This window comes from Heterocephalus glaber, unplaced genomic scaffold (assembly GCF_053883595.1).
Source record: "Heterocephalus glaber isolate CG9 unplaced genomic scaffold, H.glaber_assembly_v1.0 deba00001689, whole genome shotgun sequence".
In the NCBI taxonomy this organism is placed as follows: domain Eukaryota; kingdom Metazoa; phylum Chordata; class Mammalia; order Rodentia; family Bathyergidae; genus Heterocephalus; species Heterocephalus glaber.
In genome coordinates this window covers 13,702,559-13,727,064 of record NW_028258414.1, presented here as the reverse complement: position 1 = coordinate 13,727,064, position 24,506 = coordinate 13,702,559, and the positions used below count along the sequence as shown (strand labels likewise).

The 24,506-nt window shown below is 42.6% G+C and overlaps 1 protein-coding gene across 6 annotated transcripts in view; it reads right to left on the bottom strand.

The window, feature by feature from the left end:
• Bbs4 (Bardet-Biedl syndrome 4) overlaps positions 1-23,956 on the bottom strand; it is a 42,733-nt gene extending 18,777 nt beyond the window's left edge. For 2 of the 6 annotated variants that reach the window (XM_021236963.2, XM_021236964.2), the window contains exons 1-5: positions 23,567-23,783; positions 16,790-16,841; positions 6,257-6,336; positions 2,264-2,327; positions 334-445 (exon numbers count right to left, since the gene is read on the bottom strand). In XM_021236963.2, the coding sequence (XP_021092622.1) occupies positions 334-445; positions 2,264-2,327; positions 6,257-6,336; positions 16,790-16,841; positions 23,567-23,746 (488 nt within the window). In that variant the 5' untranslated portion in view covers positions 23,747-23,783. The other 4 variants (XM_087198917.1, XM_021236965.2, XM_087198919.1 and 1 more) reach the window with 4 other exon arrangements.
• Between the last annotated feature and the right edge of the window lie 550 nt (positions 23,957-24,506).

Genomic DNA, 24,506 nt, shown 5'->3' with positions numbered 1-24,506 from the left:
CTAAAAACCCTACTGTGTCAGGTGTCATGGTAAGTGTCAGAATGGCAGATGAGGAAAATTCTGTGGGATGCCAATAAGAAGACTTAAAGCACAAGATGACACTGCTAACCCAGATCAGTGCTCTTCAATCCAACTGGAATATACAGTGTTTGAAATACTGGTTCACCTTGTTTTTCTCAAACATCAAGACTGCTGACACTCTTCAGAATGAATCCCACTGTACCCAGCAAGCCCTTCCCACTGCCTGTCAGGCTGCCCGGCTGCCCAGCCCCAGAGGACACCATGTACATCGTGCCATGTGACACCCTGCAGCCTTCAGTCTACAACACTCACAGTGAGCGTGCGACCTGCTTGAGGTTGTCCACATTCTGAGGGCTGAGAATAGCACACGTCTGAAAGAGCTCTAGGGATTCTTGGATGTTTCCTTCCAGCCGGAGTATCAGTGCTGCCAAGAAAAGAAAATAGAGACAAGGAAACCATGGGGTAGCATCAGAGGGATGGACGAAATCATTTGGCTTCAACTGTGTCTTCATAGATACTGCTGCAGACAAGGTGAAAAAAAACAAGCAAAGCCGTTAAAACAAGCTAAGCTCCTTTCAGGAAGTGACCGGAACCTCCCCACACCTCGCCACAGAGATCACAGGTAAATGACCACAGAACTCTGCACAGGAAGAGCATGTGGGGCTTCCCTCTCCGGTGCTTTATTCATTACAGCAATTCAGACTTCCTGATAGTCTGAAGACAGCAGCCCAGGGCGGGCCAAGGGGAACCCACGTCATAGGTCCAGCAAGGGGCTTCTGGTGAGGAATACATAGCACGGCATGCTTTGGTTCTTGGCACAGCAACCAACCCAAACCAAAACATCTTCCTAGGCCTGTATTTCCAAAAGAATTTATCAGGTACTGAAAGCCTGGAACTTATGATGTTCAAAAGAAAAGGGCAATGTTTTTGCCTTGTTGTCCTAAACGTGTCACTATCATACCAATTATGCAAGGCAATTATGTATTAATCTAGAAACTATAAATGCAATTAAATAGTAAACGAAACTATTCATTAATACCAGAGAGTCAAAAAGAGAGTTCCTGGAAAAATTTAATATGCTACTTTTGGCATTACAAAATAACATTCATCTCTTTTTTTTGGTGCCAGGGATCAAACTCAGGACCTTATGCTTTTGAGGCAGGTGGCGGAACCACTGAGCTAAATCCCCGGCGTTAAAAAATAACATTTAAATCAGGCATGGTGCCGCATGCCTGCAATCCTAGCACCTGGGCAGCTGAGGCAGGAGGACCTCAAGGCCAGCTTGGACTACAATGCAAGACGCTGTCCCAAAACAAAAGAGTAAAATTGAAGACCATGGTTTGTAGATTTGATTTCTGAAGAGTTCCACGGATCCTCTGCATCATCCTATATATCGCTAGGGTGCTTCTTTTCATCTTCACTCGCCTCCAAACATCCTTAAGCCTTGTCTCAGCTCATTTAGCTGAACTATAAAGGACCCTTCCAAATGCAGCTTCTGGCACTGAAACCACCACATAAGGTAGGAACCCTAAGTATCCATTCTGAAAATCCCTAGCCAGAAACTAAACAGCAGTTTTTTAAACAGTACTGGTTATGCTTTAGATCTGGATGTCCCCAAAGAGCCTCACATGCTCCAAGGCTGGGCCCTTGGAAGGTGAGGGGTTATGGGGCTCATAGCTGACTCGCTATCAGAGGGGCCTGCTTGGAAGAGGCAGTTACTAGGGCGTGGCCTGGAAGAGTACACCTTCCTCCCTGCCCCTCCCTTCTCTCTCTGCTTCCTGTGCGCCATGCCGTGAGCAGCTCTCCTCCACCACACCCTGTGCCATGCCTTCCTGCCTTGGAGCCAGCCAACCATGGACTGAGACCTCTATAAACCATGAGACAAATAAACCTCTCCTCAAGTGGCGAGTATCAGGCACTGTGTCTCAGTAACAAGGAAAGTGACTACAATGGTACTCGTCATTTCTGAAATCAAATCCAGCAAAAAAAGAAAAAAAAATATCACGCTCGGATTTCAAAAAATACTGAATAGATCTTTGTAGAGCATTTACTTGAATTTAAGTATTTCATAAGTTGTTTGGCCTTTTTCAAGAACCTAGGCCAAGAATCCTCTAATAAGAGAAGAAATGGGGCTGGGGATTTAGCTCAGTGGTTTTGCCGCCTGCTGCTCAAGCACAAGGACCCAAGTTCGATCCCCCGTAACAAAAAAAAGAAAATAGAAGAGAAGAATTATGTGTCTTACCTTGGACATAGATAGCATATTCACACAGGCCCTGAGTCTCCTGAAGCTGTTCTTTGATAACAGTCTGAAAGAGGGAAAAAATTACCTCTGAGTAAAGGTTAAGTATAAGAAAAGGAAGAAGTAGGGCCGGAGATTTAGCTCAGTGGCATGGGGTGCCTGCCTCAAAAGAATAAGGTCCTGAATTCAAGCCCTGGTACAGGCGGTAGAGGGGGGGAGTGGACAGAGGGCACATGTGAGAAACCTAGGACACTAACAATGACTAATAAAGCAGTTCATTCATTTTTTCAAAACCTCAATTTATGTTTTGGATTACTCATTATAAAACAGAGTTGATAGGGCCAGGGATTTAGCTTAGTGGTGCTATGCCTGCCTCCCAAGCACCAGGTCCTGAGTTTGATCCCCGGTACGAAAAAACGAACGGAAAAAAAAACAGGGTTGACAAACTATCGGGCTCATAGGCCATTTTTTATAGCTCTCAAGCTAAACAAAAAAGCATACTTTTTTTTTTTTTGAAACAGGGTCTCACTATGTAATTCAGTCTGGCCTCAAACTCTTACCAACACTCCTGCCTTAGCCTCCCACGTGCTGAGATTGCAGGCATACGTCACCATGCCCAGGATTATATTTTTTTAAAGTTACAAAGACGATGATTATGGGCCACTGTCTTCTTTCTTGCGTGGTACCCCACCTCAGGCTATAGGGCAGTAGTGGCAAACCTATGACATGAATGCCCCATCCGGCTGTTATCTTTGAAAGCTCTAAAAGGTTTGCCATCACTGCTGTAGGGTTTACTTCTTTTCCTTTTACTTGCCCCAAACTCACTCTGTAGAACCTGTTTCTTTTCCTATCTCTAATAGGAAATGCTACCATTAAAAAAAAAAGACGATTATCAAATAAATACTGTATGTGGCTTATAAAGCTTAAACTATTTACATTGAAGACAACGTTGCTAACACCTATCTAAAAGTCTAACCAGGTAAGCTAGAAAAGCATGAGAAGATTTTCAAGCCATCACAGATGCTAGAAGTTCTCTGATGAGCAAAGCACAGGCTTTCTACCTTGAGCCCAGGCTGCTGCTTGCTGGAGAACTGGGGAAGGCTCTCCAGAGGAAGCAGCTCCAAAATCTAAGTTGGCACAGAGTAGAAAAGAAGCCAAGGTAGCCAAGAGATTCTGAGCAAGAGGGATGTTAAATGCCATTCTAAAAGCTTCAGTACAATGGGGAAAACACAGATAAAATTTAAGCAGGAAGAAACCCAATCTTATTTGCTATAAAGAAAAAACCATTTTCAAACCAGGCATAGTGATGTACGCCTGTAATCCCAGCATTCCGGAGGCTGAGTCAGGAGGATTGCCTGGAGTTCAAGGCCAGCCTCAGCTACATAGTTAATTCAAGGCCAGCCTGAACTACATTGCAAGACCCTGCGTAAAAAATAAAAAACAAAATACTTTTAGAAATTGTTGAAAAGGGACAAGATTAAAGGCGAGAATGGTGGAAAAATTCTTGTCGTCATTTAAAATAGTGAGGATTGGGCTGGGGATTTGGCTCAGTGGTTCCGCCACCTGCCTCACAAGTACAAGGTCCTGAGTTCGATCCCCCATAAGAAAAAAAAAAAAGTTAAAATAGTGAGGATCAAGGCAGGAAGAGGAGAAAGCAGAAAACACCAAAAGATGGTGGGGGAAGGCTGTGGCCATCTGTGTGCAAACACGGCACAGGGACTGTGACAATCACAGCTCGGTGAACAATGAGACAGGACCCAGAAGGAATGGCTTTGGAAGGGAGCAGATAAAGTCAGCTACAGAAAGCTGAGTCTGAAATGCCACAGCAGCATCCAGTAGGCGAGAGACAGGCCTGTCTGGGGGTCAGGAGGAAGTGTATTGTCTGGGCAGAGAAAGGGGTCAAAAGCAGGACTTCAGGGCATGCCTAATCTTTTTTTTTTTTGGTACCCAGGATCGAACTTGGGACCTTGGGCTTGCAAGGCAGGCGCCGGAACCACTGAGCTAAATCCCCGGCCCAAAATGTTTTTTTGTTTTGTTTTGTTTTGTTTTGTTTTGTGTTTTGGGGTACTGGGGATTGAACTCAGGGCCTGGCGTTTTCGAGGCAGGCGTGGTAACACTGAGCTAAATCCCAAGCCCCAGGGCATGCCCAATCTTAAGAAATAAGGAGAGGAAGAAAAGTCAAGTAAGAAACAAGTGATCAAAAGGAAAACACAGAACAGGTACTACTGTAGGACGAAAAGAAAGACACCCTTGCAAGATTCATACTGCACTAGTGGGGTGCATGGCCCATAATCCCTGCACTTTGGTAGGCTGAGGCAGGAGGATCTTTGTGAGGTCAAGGCCAGCCTGAACTACATAGTGAGACCCTGTCTCAAATAATCAAAAATAATAAAAACAACAACAAGGGCCGGGGATTTAGCTCAGTGGTTCCACTACCTGCCTTGCAAGCACAAGGTCCGGAGTTCAATCCCCAGTACCAAAATAATAATAATAATAATAACAACAACAACAACAATGATAAAAAGGGCTAGGATGCAACTCAATGCAAAGCACCTGAGTTCAATCCCCAGTACCACAAAAAAAAACAAGATTCCTAATGGCACTGCTAAATGTCATCAGTTCTGTGTACTACCACAGGAATAAATTAGAAGCCACAACCCAAATCAGGCAGGATGGTACACACAGGGAATCCCAGCTACCTGAAAGGCAACTTCAGGAAGATCATAAGTTCAAGCCCAGCCTGACCAACGTAGCAAGATCCTGTCTCAAACTAAACTTTTACAAAAAAGGCCCAGGAGCGTAGCTCAGTGAGTGGGAGAGCACTTGCTTAGCATGTGCAAGGCCCTAGCTTCAATCACCAGTACCACCAAAAAGTTACAACCTTAGAAGCATTACAAAGCTCTGAATGCTAAAAAAATACAACAATAAGGATGTATTTTTCATGTTAATAGTACTACCATCTGCTACCAAATATATAAACGGTGAAAAGGAAAAAATTTTAAACATACAGATGATGTAGGGTGTGGTGGTGCATACCTTGTAATCCCAGCTACCCGGGAGACTGAGGCAGGGGGACTACCATGAGTTCAAGGCCAGCCTCGACTACACAGTGAGACCCTGCCTCAAAAGTAAACAAACATAGGGCTGGGGATTTAGCTCAGTGGTTCCAGCGCCTGCCTCGAAAGCGCAAGGTCCCAAGTTCGATCCCCGGTACCAAAAAATAAAAAATATTATTATTTTTTTTTTTTTAGGTACCAGGAACCGAACTCGGGTCCTTGTGCTTGCGCAACAGGCAGCGAAACCACTGAGCTAAATCCCCGGCCCCAAAAAATAAAAAATAAATAAACAAATATAGCCAGGCATGGAGGTGCACACCTGTCATTCCAGCACTCAGGAGGCTGAGGTAGAATGAGTTCAAGGCTACCCTGGGCTACATAGTTCAAAGCCAGGCTGAACTGAATAAGGAGATCCTGCCTCAAATACATATATATGCAAATGATAATGAACCTCACCATAAGAGAATTATAAAATAAAACTCAATGAAATACCATAGCTGGGCCAGGGATTTAGCTCAGTGGTTTTGCCACCTGCTGTGCAAGCGCAAGGACCCAAGTTCGATCCCTGGTATAAAAAAAAAAGAAGAAGAAGAAATACCACAGCTATCTATCCAAAGGTGTAAAAACCCTGGTGACACACTGAATCGACCACAGACTCCCTCAGGACACCAAGAAGACCACAAGAATGGCTGCCCGACGGCTGGGTGTGATGTGAGAAAACTCGTGGGTCCACAGGGACCTGTCCCACAGCGTGCAGTGTGACCTGGCCAAGCACACCTGATGGAGGCCAGGGACATCAGTCAACGTCTGCTTACTGAGGCCACAGCGGCGCTGAGGTGATTGGTCAGCAGTGCTGGCCACAGTATGTTAAACAACAACGTAGGGACACAGTCAGCTGCCTGCCGCCAGCTGCCCTCTGCTGCCCCAAGCAGCTGCTCACCTTGCACGCCTCATAGTCCTTCCGGATGTAGTGCAGATGGATCAGCCAGTTCAGCTTCTCCAAGATGGGCTCCTCCGGAACTGGGGAGTTCATTTGACACAAAAGCAACATGGTCAGCGTTAAGATTTTCTCCTTCAGCACTGTTCCCATGTCTAACCCTAAACCTACTGCAACCTCAGGTTAACTTCTTCATGGTGTTAGCCCTAAGGTTATAGTGGATCAGAAACACACAGAAACGCTTGTCTATTACACGATAGATGCGATTGTTTCTCATGAGTTTTTGTGGCTTATCTGTCAGTTTCTCAGCTGACAGCATGGCCTGAAAAACATACAGCATCATCCTTTGTCTGTTGTCCTCCCTCTCACTGGCTGATTAATTTCAGGAACATTCTAACTGAATCTGTTTAGCACAGTTAATGGTATACCTGATAGATCAGAATACCAAAAAATTCTGTAATTAGTCAAACGCGATTTTTAGAACTAGCTCAAATTGGAACATCGTGGACTTGCCCAGGAATGAGAAGCAAGAATGAAAACCATCAGCGTCACTGAACATGGAATGGTACTGAGAAACAATGGTACAATCAGTCACTTGCCTATTGAAAGGCAAAAATGTAAGATACAGCTGGGGAGTTAGCTCAGTGGTTCCTCTGCCTGCCTCAAAAGCTCAAGGTCCTGAGTTTGATCCTGGTACAAAAAAAAAAATGTAAGATACAGGTAAAATTCCATGGTACCAAGGAGGAGAAGGAACCATGTCCACCTCAGGGAGTAAAGACCTTGAGGAAAGAAGAGGGAGGAACAGGATTGGAAAAGATAAAAATGAAACTTCAGGGCTGGGAATTTAGCTCAGTGGTTTTGCCACCTGCCAAAGCATAAGGACCCAAGTTCGATCCGCGATACAAAAAAAAAATGTAAAAGAAAGAGAGCAAGGGAAGAAAGGGCAATGATTTGTAACCAATTTCTTGATGTCCCAGAACCTAAGAAGAAACAGCCCACAGCAAACCTAAGACCCCTATGTCCATAATCTGACAGGAAGTAAAAAGAAGCTTCTTGTGACCCAGAGTAATGTTGCCCCAGCACAAAAGTCAGGAGTAGTGCTCCTCACTCTTCCCAGGAGTAGGAACCTTCAGTGCATTTGCAAAATGGAATTATGACACAATGTATGGATATGATTCTGTACGCTGGAGGAAAAAAATATACATTTTTAGCCAACTGACCTTTCACCTTCCAGTCACCTATATTTTTAGTAGAACACCCTTCTAGTCTTGTTTCCTTCCTTCTGTGTCTTAGCCTTTTTCTCATTCTGCCTAACCACTTCCAAAATTAAATTTTTCCTACTAGCCACACAGATCACTAAAATTAAAGATGTGTGAATATCCTCTTGTTGCTTTTGCTGTCTTCTGCCTGCCATGAACTGTTGCTCCTCTGCCGCCCTCCTTTGGAGCCAGCCAATTATGGACTGAAACCTCTATGAACTGTAAGCCAAATAAACCTTTTCCCCTTTGAAAAAAAAAAAAAAAGATGTGTGAATAGCCAGGTGTGGTGATACATGCCTATAATCCCAGCACTCTGGAAAGCTGAGGCAGAAGGATCACTAATTCAAGCCCAGCCTGGGCAATTTAGCAACTCAGTGAGACCCTGTCTCTAAATAAAAATAAATATTAAAAATGGCTACAAATGTAGCTCAGTGCAAAGGCCCTGGGTTCACTTGGCAGTACTTAAAAAGTAAATAAACAAATAAATAAAAAGATGGACATCTATGTGTAAAGTGACAAAGAAGTGCACCGTAACAAAGAATTCTGGGGCACGCAGCTTCCTGAGCAGTGGTCTCACTATGGAGTTCAGGCTGGCCTTGAACTCACTGTGTAACCCAGGCTGGCCTGGAACTCTCAGTGATCCTCCTGCCTCAGCCTCCCAGTGCTGCAGTTACAGGTGTGCACCACCGTGATCTGCCAAAATGTAAACTTTCAGGTCTCGCCTTTTATGAAAATCTTACAAAAAATGAGTCTTCTTTTGTATTCCCTGGGTAAGGACAGGAAAAAAAATATTCCTTTTGTAAGGAGGCCCAGAATTTAGCGTCGTTTCATTCTGCCATAATTCTCCTAACATCAACTATGGGACCTTGGGAAATACAGTTTCCTCATCTGTGAGGTTAAGACTCATTCATTCAACCAGCACTCCTGAGTGCCTGCCACAGGCCAGGCACCATCGTGGGCACCGGGGACTCAGAACTGAGCCAAAGTGCTCTGGCCTCCAGGGAGCTCACAGGGCAGCACGCTGACAGGTGCTACTAAGGGACACTTGGGAGAAAGACAAAGCCAGGCATGAGGATGGAGTGCAGGGCCTGGGGTTAACCTTAATTTAAGCAGGAAGGTCAGAAGGAGGCTGGAAACAGTACCTGCTACAAGGAAGCCCAAAAGAAACTACAGCTACTGTTACTGCTCTTGTGTTTATTACCATTAGTATTTAGTTGTTCTCAAAGATGAGGGGATTGAGGACAACTTAGAAGCCCTTAGAGTCTCCATACGCTCAAGCTAGTTCGCATTTACCTGTGAATGTAAAAGCTGCCTCTCCAGTATTCCCCAACATCGCTCACCGCAATCCCTCTATCCACACAACACTGCTGACATGTACTCTGAGGCTGGAGCCTCCAGTCTGTGTCAGAGCACAGGAGGCATCTCCAGTGCTGCCCGAGGAGCCCCTGTAAGCACAGAGAGCAGGCAGTGGCCAAGGAGGGGACACAGGTGACCCCTTTCCAGGTGGTTGGAAAAGAGGCCTCTTTCCTGTCCCCAGCTCCAGCACTGCCCCTCTGCCACCCCCCAGGCAGCAGAAGGTTGGCACCCTGGAAAATTCCACTCTTCTGTGACACGTGCTCACCATCTTTCTTCCTTCCAGACATTCTTCCTGAAACAATTCTGTTACTGAGTTCTTTCCTACCGTGCCGTGTCTCAGGTGCCAAGTCCTCCAGAGCAGCCCTCACGCAAACCTTCACATGGCCAATGCCAGGGCTGCTGTGCAGGTGACACGAGGGCCAAGCAGAAATTGACTGTGGTTCCAAGTTCTAGTCACAAATGTTCCTGAAGTGACTAAGGCTTCTGTGAAAACCCTGCACGTAAAGCCCTCTTTGGTAAAGGGTCCCTCTCAGGAGCAGCTGCCTGTACACACGACAGTTTTTAGGTGTGGAACATGCTGTGATCCAGCAGCAGCCTTCACAGGCCCCAGGTAAGCTATTCCGCCTCTCTGGGCCTTCATGTTCCCCCTGTGATTTTCACTGGAAAACATGAAAAACCTGGAAGTAGCCATTCGACAAATGTTAACTTTCTCATGCCCAACAGGAATTTTGACTTCTCTATCGCAGTATAATATGTGAGATATCAAAACATGACAAAGCTTGACAAGAATGTAAAGATAGGACATTTTTACTGTTATTGTTTTGAGCTCTGAATCAGTGAGAGCATCAGGAGGAAACACAGAGAGCACTTGAGGATTTCAAACAGGGCACTGCTGGAGTGAACAGGTGGAGGGGAAATGAGAGGCCTGACAGGAACCAGTGGGACTCATCTGAGCTGGGTAGGGCAAGAAGTCACCAAAGCCCCAAGGCTGGAAGGATGAAGGGACATGCAGCAACTCCTACTAAGGGCTGGAGTTATGGGAGGAAGCTGAAAACAAAACTGGCCTGCCGGCAAAAGCAGCAGAGAGAAGCTTCCAGAGCCGGACCCTCCTCCACGCCCCCAAGCACAGATGGGGTTGCTGGCTTCGGCCTCCTCCCGCCTTCGGACCCAGCCAGAGCCATGGAAGCCAGCCAGGAGGAGGAGGAGGCCCTTCCCAATACCAGGCAGAGGAGAGAGACAACGATGTAAACAGCAATACTGCAACAGGTCTGTGTACCGACAAAGATATAGCTGCAAGAATAAGACCTGGAAATGTGAATTATGAGTGAGAAAACAAACACACACATACATACATACACAAAAAGACGACAATGACAAGCACATACAGTTTTATTAGATATTGCCGAACTCTCCACCGTATTAGCTTTAACAATTTAGATTCCCACCGCCAATATAAGACAGCGATTATTTTCCACAGCCCCCAAAACTGAATGTTCAGTCCTAATTTTCAATTTCAGCTACCCTCATAGGTGAAAAGTGACACCTTAGCGTAGATTTAATTTGAATTTTTTATTCTGAAATGAACATTTTTCATATGCCCAAAGGTCATGCGCATGTGTATGTGTGTAAATTGTGACTGTGTTTTACTATTTCTAATTAGGTTTTTGATCTTTTTTCCCCTTCGATTTTGAGTTATTTATCTATTAGGGATTGTAGTCATTATCTGTGATATACGTTGCAAATATGTTTACTCCATATTTATTTCTTCTGTTTGTCCTTTCTCATTGTGCCTTTTTTTTTTTGGTACTGGGGATCGAACTCGGGACCTTGCGCTTGCAAGGCAAGCAGCGGCACCACTGAGCTAAATCCCTGGCCCTTCAATATTTTCTTTTAATATTTGCATATTTTACATTTAGATCTCCAACCTATTTGGTGTTAATTTTATGTAAGAAGTATGAATCAAAGTTTATCTTCATCAAAACGGCTGGCTGTTCTCCTGCCTCAGCCTCCCAAGTAGCTGGACAATCGAACACCGTGGTGCACAGCTATTTTCTTTAAATGGGCAATGGTTTGGACACACCACCAAAGGAGAAACAAGGATCACAGGGAAGCATCTAAAAAGATGCCTGGCATGAACAGCAATTAAGAAAATGCAAGTTAAACCCACAGGACACTGCTGTATGTCCACTAGAATAGCCTTTCCAGAATACTGATGATACGATGTGTTCACAACGATGGTGAGAAACCTAAACTCTCATACAATGCAGGTTGAAATAAAACACAGCCTAGCTGTTTTTTTTTTCTTTTGGAACTGGGGTTTGAACTCAGGACCTTGCACTTTCGAGGCACGCAGCAGCACCACTGAGCTAAATCCCTGGCCCAGGCCTAGTTATTTTGGAAAACAGTTTGGGATTTTCTAATAAAGTTAAATATATGCTCAACACCACCTGGCACTCAACTCTTAAGGTCCTTAGTACAAGTGAAATGAAAACTTACATTCAGGCAAACAACTCCAGGTGAATATGGAAGCTTTTACTTAAAAGCCAAAAGCTGAAAAACACTCAGACGTGCTTCGCTGGTGGGTACAGGAATAAGCCATGGGACGTGCATACAGCTATTACCCATCAACAAAAAGAAACTCGGGGCCAGGGATTTAGCTCAGTGCCACCACACCTGCCTCAAAAGTACAAGGTTCTGAGTTTGATTCCCTGGTACCAAAAAAGAAAAGAAAAGAAAAGAAAGAAACTCAAGCATACAACACGAGGAATAAATCTCAAAACATCACACCAGGTTTATAAAGCTACTCAAGGCCAGGGATATAGCTCAGTGGTTCTGCCGCCTGCCCCGCAAGCGCAAGGACCCGAGTTTGATCCCCAGTACCAAAAAAAGAAAAGCTACTCAAAAGTTTACATATGACTCTGTTTGTATGACATCTGGGAAAAGGCAAAACCATACGAAGAAAAAAATAGATCAGTGGCTGCCTGCAAATGGAAATGAAAGAAATGATTTACTACAGAGTCAACCAAACTCTGAGGAGGGGCAATCAAACTTTTATATCTTCATTATTGTAATGGTGGTTACATGACAATTTCATTATCAAAGCACCCAGAACTTTGTATTTACAAAAGGTGAATCTGGGCTGGGGATGTAGCACCTGCTTAGCATATATGAGAGCCTGGGATTGATTCTCAGCACACACACACAAAAAATTTTTTTAGTGAATTTTGCTAGGCATGGTGGTGCACACCTATAATCCCAACACTCAGGAAGCTGAGGCAGGAGGATTGCTGCGAATTTGAGGCTAGCCTGGGCTACACAGTGAGTTCAAGGCCAGACTGAACTACATAGTGAGACTGTCTCAAAACACCAAAAAAAAGGGGAATCGTTCAATTAAACTAGACTTCAAATAAGACTATCAGGCATTAGAGAGACCTATTAAATAATGGCAAAAGGGTCAATGCACCAAGAAGTTTTACAATCCTAATGTATATGCAAGCACAGTTCTTTAATGTACACAAGCAAAAACAGATAGAACTGAAAGTAAAAAAAAGACAAATCCCAAACTGCCTCTGATATGTACTGTACTTCAACATTCTTCCGCAATTAAGGTGCTCAATATCTGTGTCAGGAAGAGCATCAGTACACAGAACAACTCTGCCAGCCAACCTAATGCAACTGACATAAACGCTCCCTTCTGAAAAGAAAAGAACATGCGTTATTTTCAAACACATAAAGAACATTCATCAACATGGGCCACACTGTGGAAAAGAGATTCTCTGGCTACAAAGGAGTTACAAACTGATACACAACAGGGTGGTATCTGGACTATCCCCAGATACACAGAAATTTATTGAGTCCTTTCTTAGTACAGGGCCCAAAGGAGAGGTCTTAGGAAAATGATAAAGTAGTTGGAATTGTGTAAAAGTTTAAAAATATTTGCAGTATTGCAAAAAATAGTCTAAAATAACACATGATATGTGTATGAGCCAGGTAAGCAGTGCTTAGAGCGAAATAGAGTTCTAAATCCTCAGAAAAGATAAAAGATCTAAAATCAATCATCTGAGATCTCTAAAAATGAGTACCAAAATACAATTAAGAGGAATAAGTTCACCCGGGGATTTAGCTCAGTGGTTCTGCTGCCTGCCTTGCAAGTGCAAGGTCCCGAGTTCAATCCCCAGTACCAAAAAAAAAAAGAGGAATAAGTTCTAATGTTCTTCATGTAGCATAGTAGGTGTCTGTAGTTTATGATAATATATTGTACATTTAATGATGAACTAGAAGAGACAAGCACAAAGGCTCCAAACATAAACAATAACAAAATAAAATGCTAACTATGCTGCTTTGATCATTACATACTATCTATTTACACTGAAATATCACACTGTACAGAAGATCACAAATATATACAGTTATTTTGTGTTAATTAAAAAGAACATTTAAGGGCTGGAGATTTAGCTCAGTGGTGCTGCTGCCAGCCTCTCAAGCACAAGGTCCAGAGTTCGATCCCCAGTACCAAGAAAAAAAAAAATTTTTTAAATGAGTTTATAGCCAGGTGTGGTGGTATAGGCCTGTAATCTCAGTACTTGGGAGGCAGAGGCACAAGGATTCCTTCGAGTTCAACACCAGCCTGGGCTACATAGTGAGTTCAAAGCCAGCCTGAACTATATAGTGAGACGCTGTCTCAAAAAGAAAAAAACAAGCAAAAAACCAAACAGGATATAAATTACCAAAATTATAAATGAGGGAACACCATTTTAGATCCTACAGCAAAATACAAGATTATAAATTTTATGCCAATAAATCTGAAAAACATCACCAAAGCTCTCTCTAAAGAAACAGCCTGAGCCAGGGATGTTGCCACACACCTATAATCCCAGCACTCCAAGAGGCTGAGGCAGGAAGACCCAAGTTCTAGCCAACCCTGGGCAACTTAGCAAGACCCTGTCTCAAAAACTTAAAAAAAAATAAATAGGGCTGGGGATTTAGCTCAGTGGTTCTGGCGCCTGCCTCGAAAGCGCAAGGTCCTGAGTTTGATCCCCAGTATGAAAAGAAAGAAAGAAAGAAAGAAAGAAAAGAAAAGGAAGAAAGAAAGAAGGAAAGTAAGCAAGCAAGCAAGAAGTAAAGTTGATTAAGATACAATATGTATATGTACCAATTCCCCAAGACAAATATAATTATGTACTGCAAACATATATCAATAAAAAAGAAAAAATTACACATAAATAAAAGTCCTGGGGATGTAGTTCAGTGCAAAGACCCTGGGTTCAAACTCCAGTACCAAAAAGAAAAGAAAGAAAGAAGATACTCTAAACAGTTCTACATCTACTTAATGAAGTAAATTTGGACAGAATTAAAATAAACTTAATTTGCATCTTAAAACCTCCCAATAAGGAAAAAATCCAAGCCAGGACTGCTTCATTGTAACATCTAGAAAACATGTATGAAAAAAACACCACCAATTCTACATAAAAATCCTGCGGAAGACAGAAGAACAGGTCCCCTCTCATTCTATGAAGACTGAATTAACCCCCATCTCAAAAACAGCTACAGGCACGGGCTGGGGATTTAGCTCAGTGGTTCCAGCAACTATTGCGCAAGGGCAAGGTCTAGAGTTCGATCCCTGGTACCAAAAAAACCCAAACAAACAAAAAAAACAGATACAGGCACAGAGGAAGTAAACGACAGACCAGGGCTGGGGATGTAGCTCAGTGATGCCACACCTGCCTCACAAGCACAGAGTCCTAAGTTTGATTCCTAGCACCAAAAAAAACAAAAAACAGACCACCATCTCCCATGAACACAGATGTAAAAATACTTAATGAAGTATTACTGGACTGAATCTGGCAATATTTTAAAAAGGCAATGCGTCATGACCAGCTGGCATTTATTCCAGGAATACAAAGTTGGGACAATATTCCAAATTTCAATCAGTATATTTTTACCACAGCAATAGTCTGCAGAAGGCAGAAGTCATGGACAAGTTACGCCTTTGACATCTGAGGGGCCGTGCCACACGTGAAGGGTCCCCAGCACTGAGCAACAGGATGAACCCTAGAATTAGTGAAACAGCTGCCCAAAGTCAACACAGCCTGGAGATGGAGAGGAGAAACAAAAGGTCCACATGAGAAAAGATCCAACATGTTATCATCCTGATATCCCATGTGGCCCTGTTCACGACGTGCAGGGCAGAGTCTATTTAGCCCTGAACTCTGAACCGCCAGGAGGGACCGACCCCAAGTTTCACCAGACCAAGGCAATTATGGCAAAGGAGTTCTAACTGTCTCACGTTAAAAAAAAAAAGAGAATTGAAGAAACTGGAAATACTTAAATTTAAAGGAAAGCATCTACTACACTGTTTCTATTCTCTATGTTCTGTGTTCTCTATGTTCTCTATGTTCTCCATTCCCTGAGGGAGGAATCCATGCCCTATTTATCTCTGCATTCCCAATACCTATCACTGCTCCTAGAACCAGGTAAGTCCTCAAACATATGAGGGGTTTGAGAACAGGAAAAACTAAACTTTGATAATGAGAAATCAGACAGCGGTTGCTCAGGGATGGAGACGGGAGGAAAAACTGATGAGAAGGGCTGGGAATTAGTTCAGTGGTAGAGTGCTTGCCTAGCAAGCATGAAGCCCCACGTTCAATTCTCCCAGCACCTAAGAGGAGGAGAAGGAGGAGGAGGAAGAGAAAGGGACCCTGTAGCAATGCACATAAAATGCTTCTTGGCACTAAAGCGAAGAACTCTGCATCTCATTAACCTGAACTGGGCACAGACCAATTATCGACTGGTATTCAATCCTCTCCTAGACCTGCTGGCAATTGAACCATAGGACTGGACTCTAGAGGAAGGGTAGGCTGAACACTGAAGAGACAATCACAGTACACACTAATCCCATCTGATGAGCCAAATCACCCTGGTGGCTAAAGGAAGTGACAGATACCAAAGCGACACACTCCTGTAATCCCAGCCCTCAGAAGGCTGAGGCAGGAGGATCACCATGAGTTCAAGTCCAGCCTGAGCTATAAGACCCTGTCTCAAAACAAAAAAAAAAGTGAGATGAGCCGGGGATTTAGCTCAGTGGTTTCACTGCCTGCCTGGCAAGCAGAAGGACTCAAGTTCCATCCCCAGTACCAAAAAAAAAAAAAGTGACAGAAATGCTCCAAGTAAACTAAACAATTTATTGACAAAATCAACTAAGACTCTTCACAGACAGACATGCTGTGGAAAGATAGGCAACTCAGGAATACAGACCAGAACTACACCCAACACCCTTGGCAAGCCTTGGTTTCTTCTAAAAATATTAAAAGCCATAGATCCACAGATGAATGAACTAATGTCTTTTCTGCTATAAACAAAGTTCAACTGTTTCTCTAATGCCCAATGCACAGCAGAGACACCCAATCAATCAGACACGGAAGAACATTTAATGTCACCAGCAACCTGACAGAAACCCTAAGACTGAATAGGCAAATGAATGAAAGACGTCTGTTCCCCTAAACAAAACATGTGCTCAAATCTCTATGGCTATAAACACAGCTCTTTGCAGCAGAGATCTTTACCTAGTTAGGTTTTCAAGACTCAATTTTGATAAAATCTCATGCTTATTTTAACAAATAATGAGATCATTTGAGGCCAAACTGATTTGTGCAATGAGACTTCAGAGTGTTTATTCCACAAATAGAAAAATCAGTACACACAGGATAATCAAACCCCGTTTAAATACGTTCACAGGTGGTTAACAGCTAAAAACCCCATAAAATAAAAGCTAGATATGACATAACATTTGGACTAGTACTGCTTTTCCTAATAGTCACATTTTTAAAAGCTGTAATCCATGTACAATAGAAGAAACAAAAAGGATCAAGGAGACAGAGAAGTCTGTGCAAATACATACATTACAACAAAACTGCATACAGACCTTTTTTCTTGCTGGGTTTTTGAGATTCAGCAGATGCAGGAAACTGAGTTCTCTGAAATGACAGTTGTGGTATGTTAAAGGACCCAGAAAGCCTACTAGCTTAGTTTGTTTTTTGGTACCAGGGATCGAACTCGAGACCTTGCGCTTGCAAGGCAGGCACTGGAACCACTGAGCTAAATCCCCGGCCCAAAAGCCTACTAATTTAAAGATACATTCAAATAACAAGAGTAACTATCAGTCATGCTGTTAGTCTATTAAATGCATACAAGTACAAAGAATACTTCAGTATGATTTAAAAAACAAATACCAAGTATACCTTTGCTACCCAAACTACAAATGTATAATACATATTTATAGTAAATATTTATAATGTGCATTTATACTGTACAAAATTATAATGAATAATGTGTGCATTAATGTTATAAAGCACTGAGTTCTTAAACGTTTAATATTAGTATTGCAGGGCCGGGGATTTAGCTCAGTGGTTCCACCGCCTGCCTTGCAAGCACAAGGACCCGAATTCGATTCCCGGTACCAAAACAAAAAAAAAATTAGTACTGCAGGGCCGGAGATTTAACTCAGTGGCTCCAGCGCCTGCTGTGCAAGCCCAAGGTCCCAAGTTCAATCCCCAGTACCAAAAAACAAAACAAACAAAATATTAGTATTGCAGCTGCCTGCTTCACAAGCGCAACATTCTGAGTTCGATCCTCAGTAACAACAACAAAAAAAACTACTAGTATTACAGTTAATGCTGTGCTTATCAGCAGCCATACAAGAAAGGTGATCTCTATTTGATAAAGGAAGATGTAAGGTACCTACACAGAAAGCATCTAGCAGTCAGTTCTAGGAGTGAGACACTCTATTAACCTAAACCTTCTAGAAAGTCTCTAGGTGGATTTTTATACCAACTTCCTATTTTATATATATCATAATATAAGCAAAAATAATGGCTGGAATTTTTCTAGAAATAAAAAGCGACACTAATTTTTAGATTCTGGTTATGCAACAAATCTGAAGCAGGTGAAATGAAAATAAACACATACTTAGGTACAGCAGAGGGAACTTAAGACATACTTAAGGGCCAGGGGGTTGCTCATGGGTACAGTGCTTGCCTAGCATGTATGAGGCCCAGCACTATACCTACACACACACACACACACATGAAATTCCTAAAAGCAGCAAAAGAATAAATATACCACCAGGTTACCTCAAAGAAAGAACAATAAGACTGAGAGCTGACTTCTCTCAGTATCCCATTAAGACAGCATGAGAATACTACTCTAAATGTCAGGTACTACATAAAATGAATATTCACAGGGACCAGAAGTCAGCAAACTATGACCTACAGGTCAAACACATCATGTTCGTGTGTATTCGTGTGTGTGTGTGTGTGTGTGTGTGTGTGTGTCTATGTGTTTTGTTTTTTGAGACAGGCTCTCACCATGTAGCCCAGGCTGACCCTGAGCTCCCAAACCTCCAGCCTCAACTACTAAATGCTGGGATTACAAGTGTGTACCACCCTACTTGGCAAAATGTATTTTTAAATATTTTTTATACATGGGAATTATTTAAAAGTCAAATTTCAGTATCTACAAATAAAATTTTAACAAAACACAGCCATACTTGTATGTTTATGTATTGCCTACAGTTCCTTTTGTATTACAACAACAGAATTCACTAGTTACTAAAGACCATATAGGTCACAAAGCCCAAATATTATTATCTGACTATTTTTTTTTTTTTGGTACCAGGGATCAAACTCGGAACCTTGCGCTTGCGAGGCAGGCACCGGAACCACTGAGCTAAATCCCCGGCCTATTACCTGACTTTTTACAAAGGAAAAAAAAGTTTCACAATCTCTGACCTACATTCTTATACCTATCAAAACTAACTTTCAAGAACAAAAGCAAATGTAAAAGACTTTCAGAATTTGAAATTTTTTTTTTTTTTGGTACCGGGGATTGAACTCCGGTCCTTGTGCTTACGCAGCAGGCGACGAAAACACTGAGCTAAATCCCTGGCCCCAGAATTTGAAAATTTTTAGACTCACTGAGAGAGAATTTCACGGTTCTTATACTGTGCCTATTTTTGAGTATGGACTCTAAGTCCAATACACATAGTATTTTCAAATTTCTTTGGTATTCAAGAATGACAAAATATATAACTTCCAAACAATGAAAGAAGCAGAGAGGAAAGAGAAAATTAAATTCTCCAGTTTAAACCAGAGTATGAGAATGGATTTTTAAAAATATCTACACGCAGGCTATTTTTTTCGAACACATAGCTAAACTATAAGGGAAAAGAATAAAAGGAAAGGCCAGAGATTTAGCTCAGTGGTGCTGCTGCGTGCCTTGCAAGCGCAGGGTCCCAAGAGTTCAACCCCAGGTACCCTCCAAAAAAATAAAAAAATAAAAAATAAAAGGATGGGGATAGACCGGTGAGGAAAACAGAAACAAAAAGAAAATCCAAGTAGCAACACATAACATCAGACAGAACAGATGTCAGTATGGGAGAATCATTTACAAGAATGCAAAGTTATTTTTAATGACCAAACTGTAAACAGCACTCTAAAATGGTCAAATTTTATGGTATGAGTATTATACCTCAACAAAACTTTTTGTTGTTTCGTTTTGTATTTTGAAGTGCTGCAGACTGAATGCAGGACCTTTCATTAGTGATAAGGGCTCTACCACTAAGCTACACCCCAGCTCCTCAAAACTACTTTGAAAATATTAAAGAACCCTGTTTTTTTATATAACTGGATATTTTCAACTTTAGGGAACATATTAAGAATCTTTCTTGACCAGGGATTTAGCTCAGTGGTTTTGCCGCCTGCTGCACAAGCACAAGGACCAGAGTTTGATCCCCAGTACCAAAAAAACAAAAAAGAATCTTTCTTCCCAGGGATTTAGCTCAGTGGTTTCGCTGCCTGCCTCACAAGCACAAGGTCCAGAGTTCGATCCCCAGTACCAAAAAAACAAAAAAGAATCATTTTTCTTTTGCATTGCTAGTAATCAAATCTAGGCTTTATGCCTGATAGGCACATACTTTATCACATGACCACGCCCTGTATGCCTGTAATCCCAGATCCCCACGCTGAGGCAAGAGGATCACCTCAAGTTTGATGCCAGCTTGAGCTACATAGTGAGTTCAAGACCAGCCTCGAATACATAGAGGCTGTTTCAAAACAACAAAAACAAAAACAAAAAAAGAATCTTAAAGGCCCCAAAACCATCTTTGTGAGCCAGAAAACAACCTTTTTGCATAAATCAAAATCAAATTTGTTCTCAAAAGGCTTTTTAGAACATTGAGATGGAAAAAGATTTTATTAGCCCCCATCAATCTTATTCAGAGCTGAGATATATACAGAATAAATTATTTCTCAGTCACTTTTTATGTAGTTCTCTGATCATTTATTCATCTAACAAATATTCATGGAGCACCTGATATGAATGAAGCATTATTTGAGTCAGACCAACCAGTGCAGTGTAACTTTTATTTTGTGGGTTTTGCCCAACCCCCACCCCAGTACCAGGGATTGAACTCAGGACCTTACACTTGCAAGGCAGGTGCAGTGGCACTGGGCTAAATCCCTGCCCCCCTCCCTTTTGAGACAGGGTCTTGCTATATAGTTCAGGCTGGCCTTGAACTCACTATATAGCCCAGTCTGGCCTGGAACTCAAAGCAATTCTCCTGCCTCAGCCTCCCATGTACTGGGATTACAGGCGTGAGCCACCCTTCCAGCTAGTTTGTATTTTGAAAGCTTTGATCCTTCACTTTACAAGATAAGTATTCATATAAATATATTAAATAATGGGAATTAGGGCATTATAGAAATTTTTTTTTTGGCATCAAGGATTGAACTCCAGACCTTGCGCTTGCGAGGCAGGCAGCGGAACCACTGAGCTAAATCCTTGGCCACAATCTTTTTTTTTTTCATTGTACAGATTTTTATAAGTACAATCATGGAAACCAGAGCTATGTGCTTGTTGAATTTTTTTTTTTTTTTTTTTTTGGTACTGGGGATCAAACTCGGGTCCTTGCACTTTCAAGACAGGCAGCGTAACCACTGAGCTAAATCCCTGGCCCTGAATTTTTTTTTAACAACACTAAACCACTCAGTATAAATATAAATACCAGTCCCCAGTTTTCCCCCAAAGGGACTGGTGAGAATCCATAAGTAATTTTGGTTTTATATTAGAATTTCTCAGTGCCCCACACTTAGCTGGTTTCACTCAGTTTTGCTGGGGTATCTTCTGGTCTCCAAGCTTTGACTGTAGTATTAATTTTAATTTACTCATTCATTAAAAATTCCCTCTATATGAAATGTCTGCTTGTTTGTTTTTGTAATGCTGGAATCTCTGTGAGGTTTTAGTCTTTTGGACTCCTCTCCATAGCTATATATCTATACCTAAAGAGCTATATATGGTTTCCTTTGTGTTTCAGAATTAAGATCGCACAGTCTACCTCACTTCTAGCTTTTGTTTATTTTCAATTTTTTCAAGGCAGGGTCTTGCTTTGTATTCCCAGCTGGCTTCCTGTGCAGGCTTCCAAGCACTTGGGATTACAGGGATGCACCACTACACCCTGCTCTAGCTCTTATGCTTCCAAGTCAACATACACGGCCTAACTTTCTTTTAACGGCTATGTAATGTTTCCCACAGTATGTAAATATCAGTGCTTTGGCAGTGGGTATTTACTTTGTTTCCAGCTTTTTGGCACTAGAATAGGGCTGCCATATGCTGCTGCTGCATTTTTATGGGAAACAGATTTAAAGGTGGGGCTGGTGGGTCTTTTAAATTTTATTAGAAGATGCAAGGCCAATTCCAAGTCAAGACAAAAATTCAAATTTCCATGCAGTGAGAACTTAAAAAGATGAAATTACTATAATATAATACCACAACCAATAAATTTGACAACAATGAAGTAATTAGTTAACTTCAGGCTTAAATGTTAAAGTCATGTAACAATAAAAGCAAATGAAACTATAGAAATTAGATCCAATAACAGATATATACTTCAAAAAACTACTACTGTTGGGCCAGGGATTTAGCTTAGTTATGCCAACGCCTGCCCCGCAAGCACAAGGACCCAAGTTCGATCCCTGGCACCAAAAAAAACAAAACAAAACAAAACAAAAAACTACTGTCAAAAAATAAAAAATAAATAAATAAATCAAATTTAAAATAGAGGGGACCAGGGATTTAGCTTAGTGGTTTTACCGCCTGCTGCGCAAGCACAAGGACCCAAGTTCAATCCCCGGTACCAAGAAAAAAAAAAAAATAGAGGGCCAGGGACTTAGCTCAGTGGTGCCACTACCTGCCTCGCAAGTGCAAGGTCCCAAGTTCACCATCAGTACAAAAAAATAAAAATTAAAAATAGAACAAATGCTATGGAACTACTGAGATATACCCAAGGGACATAAAATCAGTATATTAAAGACACCTGCGCTCCATGTTTTTTGGAGCACTATCCACAATACCAAGATGTGCAATCAGTGCAGGTATCCAACAACTGATAAACAGGTGGATGAGAAAATGTGGTATGTTGGGCCGGGGATTTAGCTCAGTGGTTCTACCGCCTGCCTCGCAAGCGAAAGGTCCCGAGTTTGATCCCCAGTATCAAAAAAAAAAAAAAAAAGAAAGAAAAAGAAAGAAAATGTTGTTATGTATAAACAGTGGAATATAACTCTGCCAGGAAAAAATGAAAGAAATCTGTCGTTCACAACAACATGGATAGAAATGGAAGGCATTATAGTAAGTGAAATAAGCCAGGCACAGAAGGACAAACTTTGCATATTCTTGCTCCTATATGAAACCTTAAAAAGTTGAATTCCTCAAAGTAGAGAGAACGGGGATCTCCAGAGGTTGTTAGGAAGGACAGGAGTGAAGCGGGGTAGAGGGAAGCTAAATGACAAGTGCCTTAATACAATTAGGAGGAATAAATTCTAATGTTCTACAGTACAGTGGGATCACTGCAGTTGATAACTTATTATGCATTTTATACAGAACTAGAAAACCTGAGCACAAGGGCACATGTTTGTAATTCCAGCACTCTGGGAGACTGAGCTAGGAAGATCACAAGTTCAAGTCCAGCCTCGACAACTTAGGGACTTAGCAAGACTCTGTCTCAAAAAATTAAAGGGCTGAGGGTGTAGCTCAGTGCAAAGGCCCGGGATTCAATTCCCAAAACAACAACAACAAAATGGAAAGGAGTGTGAAGGTTCCCAATCACAATGAAAAAAATTTAAGGAAATGAAAACGCTAATTATCCTGATTTAATCATTTTGCACCGTATCCATGTATCACACTGTACACCATAATATGTACAATTATATGTCCGGGGGAGCAGTACTGAGGATTGAACCCAGGGCCTTCACACTGAGCCACTGTATATTCCCAGCCCTTTTTTCACTTTTTGAGACACAGTCTCGCTAAATCGCTAAATTGCCCAGGGCTGGGCTCGAATTTGCGATCCTTCTGCCTCAGCCTCCCTCAGTGCTGGGATGGCAGGGATGCGCCATTGCGCTCAGCTATGATATATCCATTTTTAAAAAATGTAAATACCCCGTGGTCGCTTCGGCAGCGCATATACTTAAAACATTTAACTGCCCATTCCTGGGTAGTCCCGGGTTCCTCTGGGATCCTCTGTAGCAGGAAGATCCGTGGAGCTCATCAAGCCCTCACTCAGACCAGCTGAGCTCCCAAAAGGACCCGCATAGAAACGCAGGCGCTGAGGCCCGGGCGGTGTCACCTTAAAGTCCTAACCCAGGATTACCAGAGACGTCTCCACATCTGTGTCAGAGCCTCCCTTCCAAGCCCGAAGAGGACCAGACGGGGCTGGGAGAAAGCTGCTTCCGGCGCGAACCTCCTTCCCGCACGCGGAGCGACCTGGTTCTGGAACGCAACCCGAGAGGCCGCCAGCCAGTCCGCTTCTCGGCCCGGCCAGCTCCGTCATGCCCCGCCGGCTGATGCCCACACTAAAAAATCCCCGCACTCACCGTCCTGCGTCGTTCCTCTGCCATCTTGGCTCCGCCCACCACGCGCAACCGGAAGTCATCGTTGCCCAGGCAACAGGCAAACGGAAGTCAGGGTACTAGAAAGCGCCGGGAGGAGCCTGTGCAGGACAGGAACTAAATCTCCGAGCGGAAGGAAGCGGCGCGGCAGAGTGATTTCCGGTGTGGAAAAACCTGCTGGCCGCTGGGTCTGGGCGTCCGCTGCGCCCTCGCAATCCAAGCTTCCTTTATCCTTCCGGAATCTTGTTTTGAATTGGAAATAAATCGAGAGATTTCAGAAGGAATCTGGCCTCACGATGAAGAGCCGCCTAGACAGCGATTGGGACCGTAGATAATAAACAAGTCTTCGCCTCCATCCACCGGCCTAAGCACCCAGCGTACTTAAGGTGTTTGACCTTACTCAGCAGGCTGGTCAGTTAGTGCTTATTTTGTCCATTGGAAAAACGTTGCGGGCTTTAGAATCAAATATGATTTCTGACCTTGACATTGCATGACCTGAGCCACGTCATTTCTCTGACCCTCATTCTGGCGCCCAGAACTACGGAATTAACAAAGTAGACCGGATCTCTGCATCCCGAAGAACGACTTTGAAGGGGGGCCAGTCATTAAAGCAAAGTTTATGAAGAAACAGTTCACTAAGTACAAATGAATCTCAAACATATGAAAATAAAACTGCAAGGAAGAAAAAAACTTGCACATCCA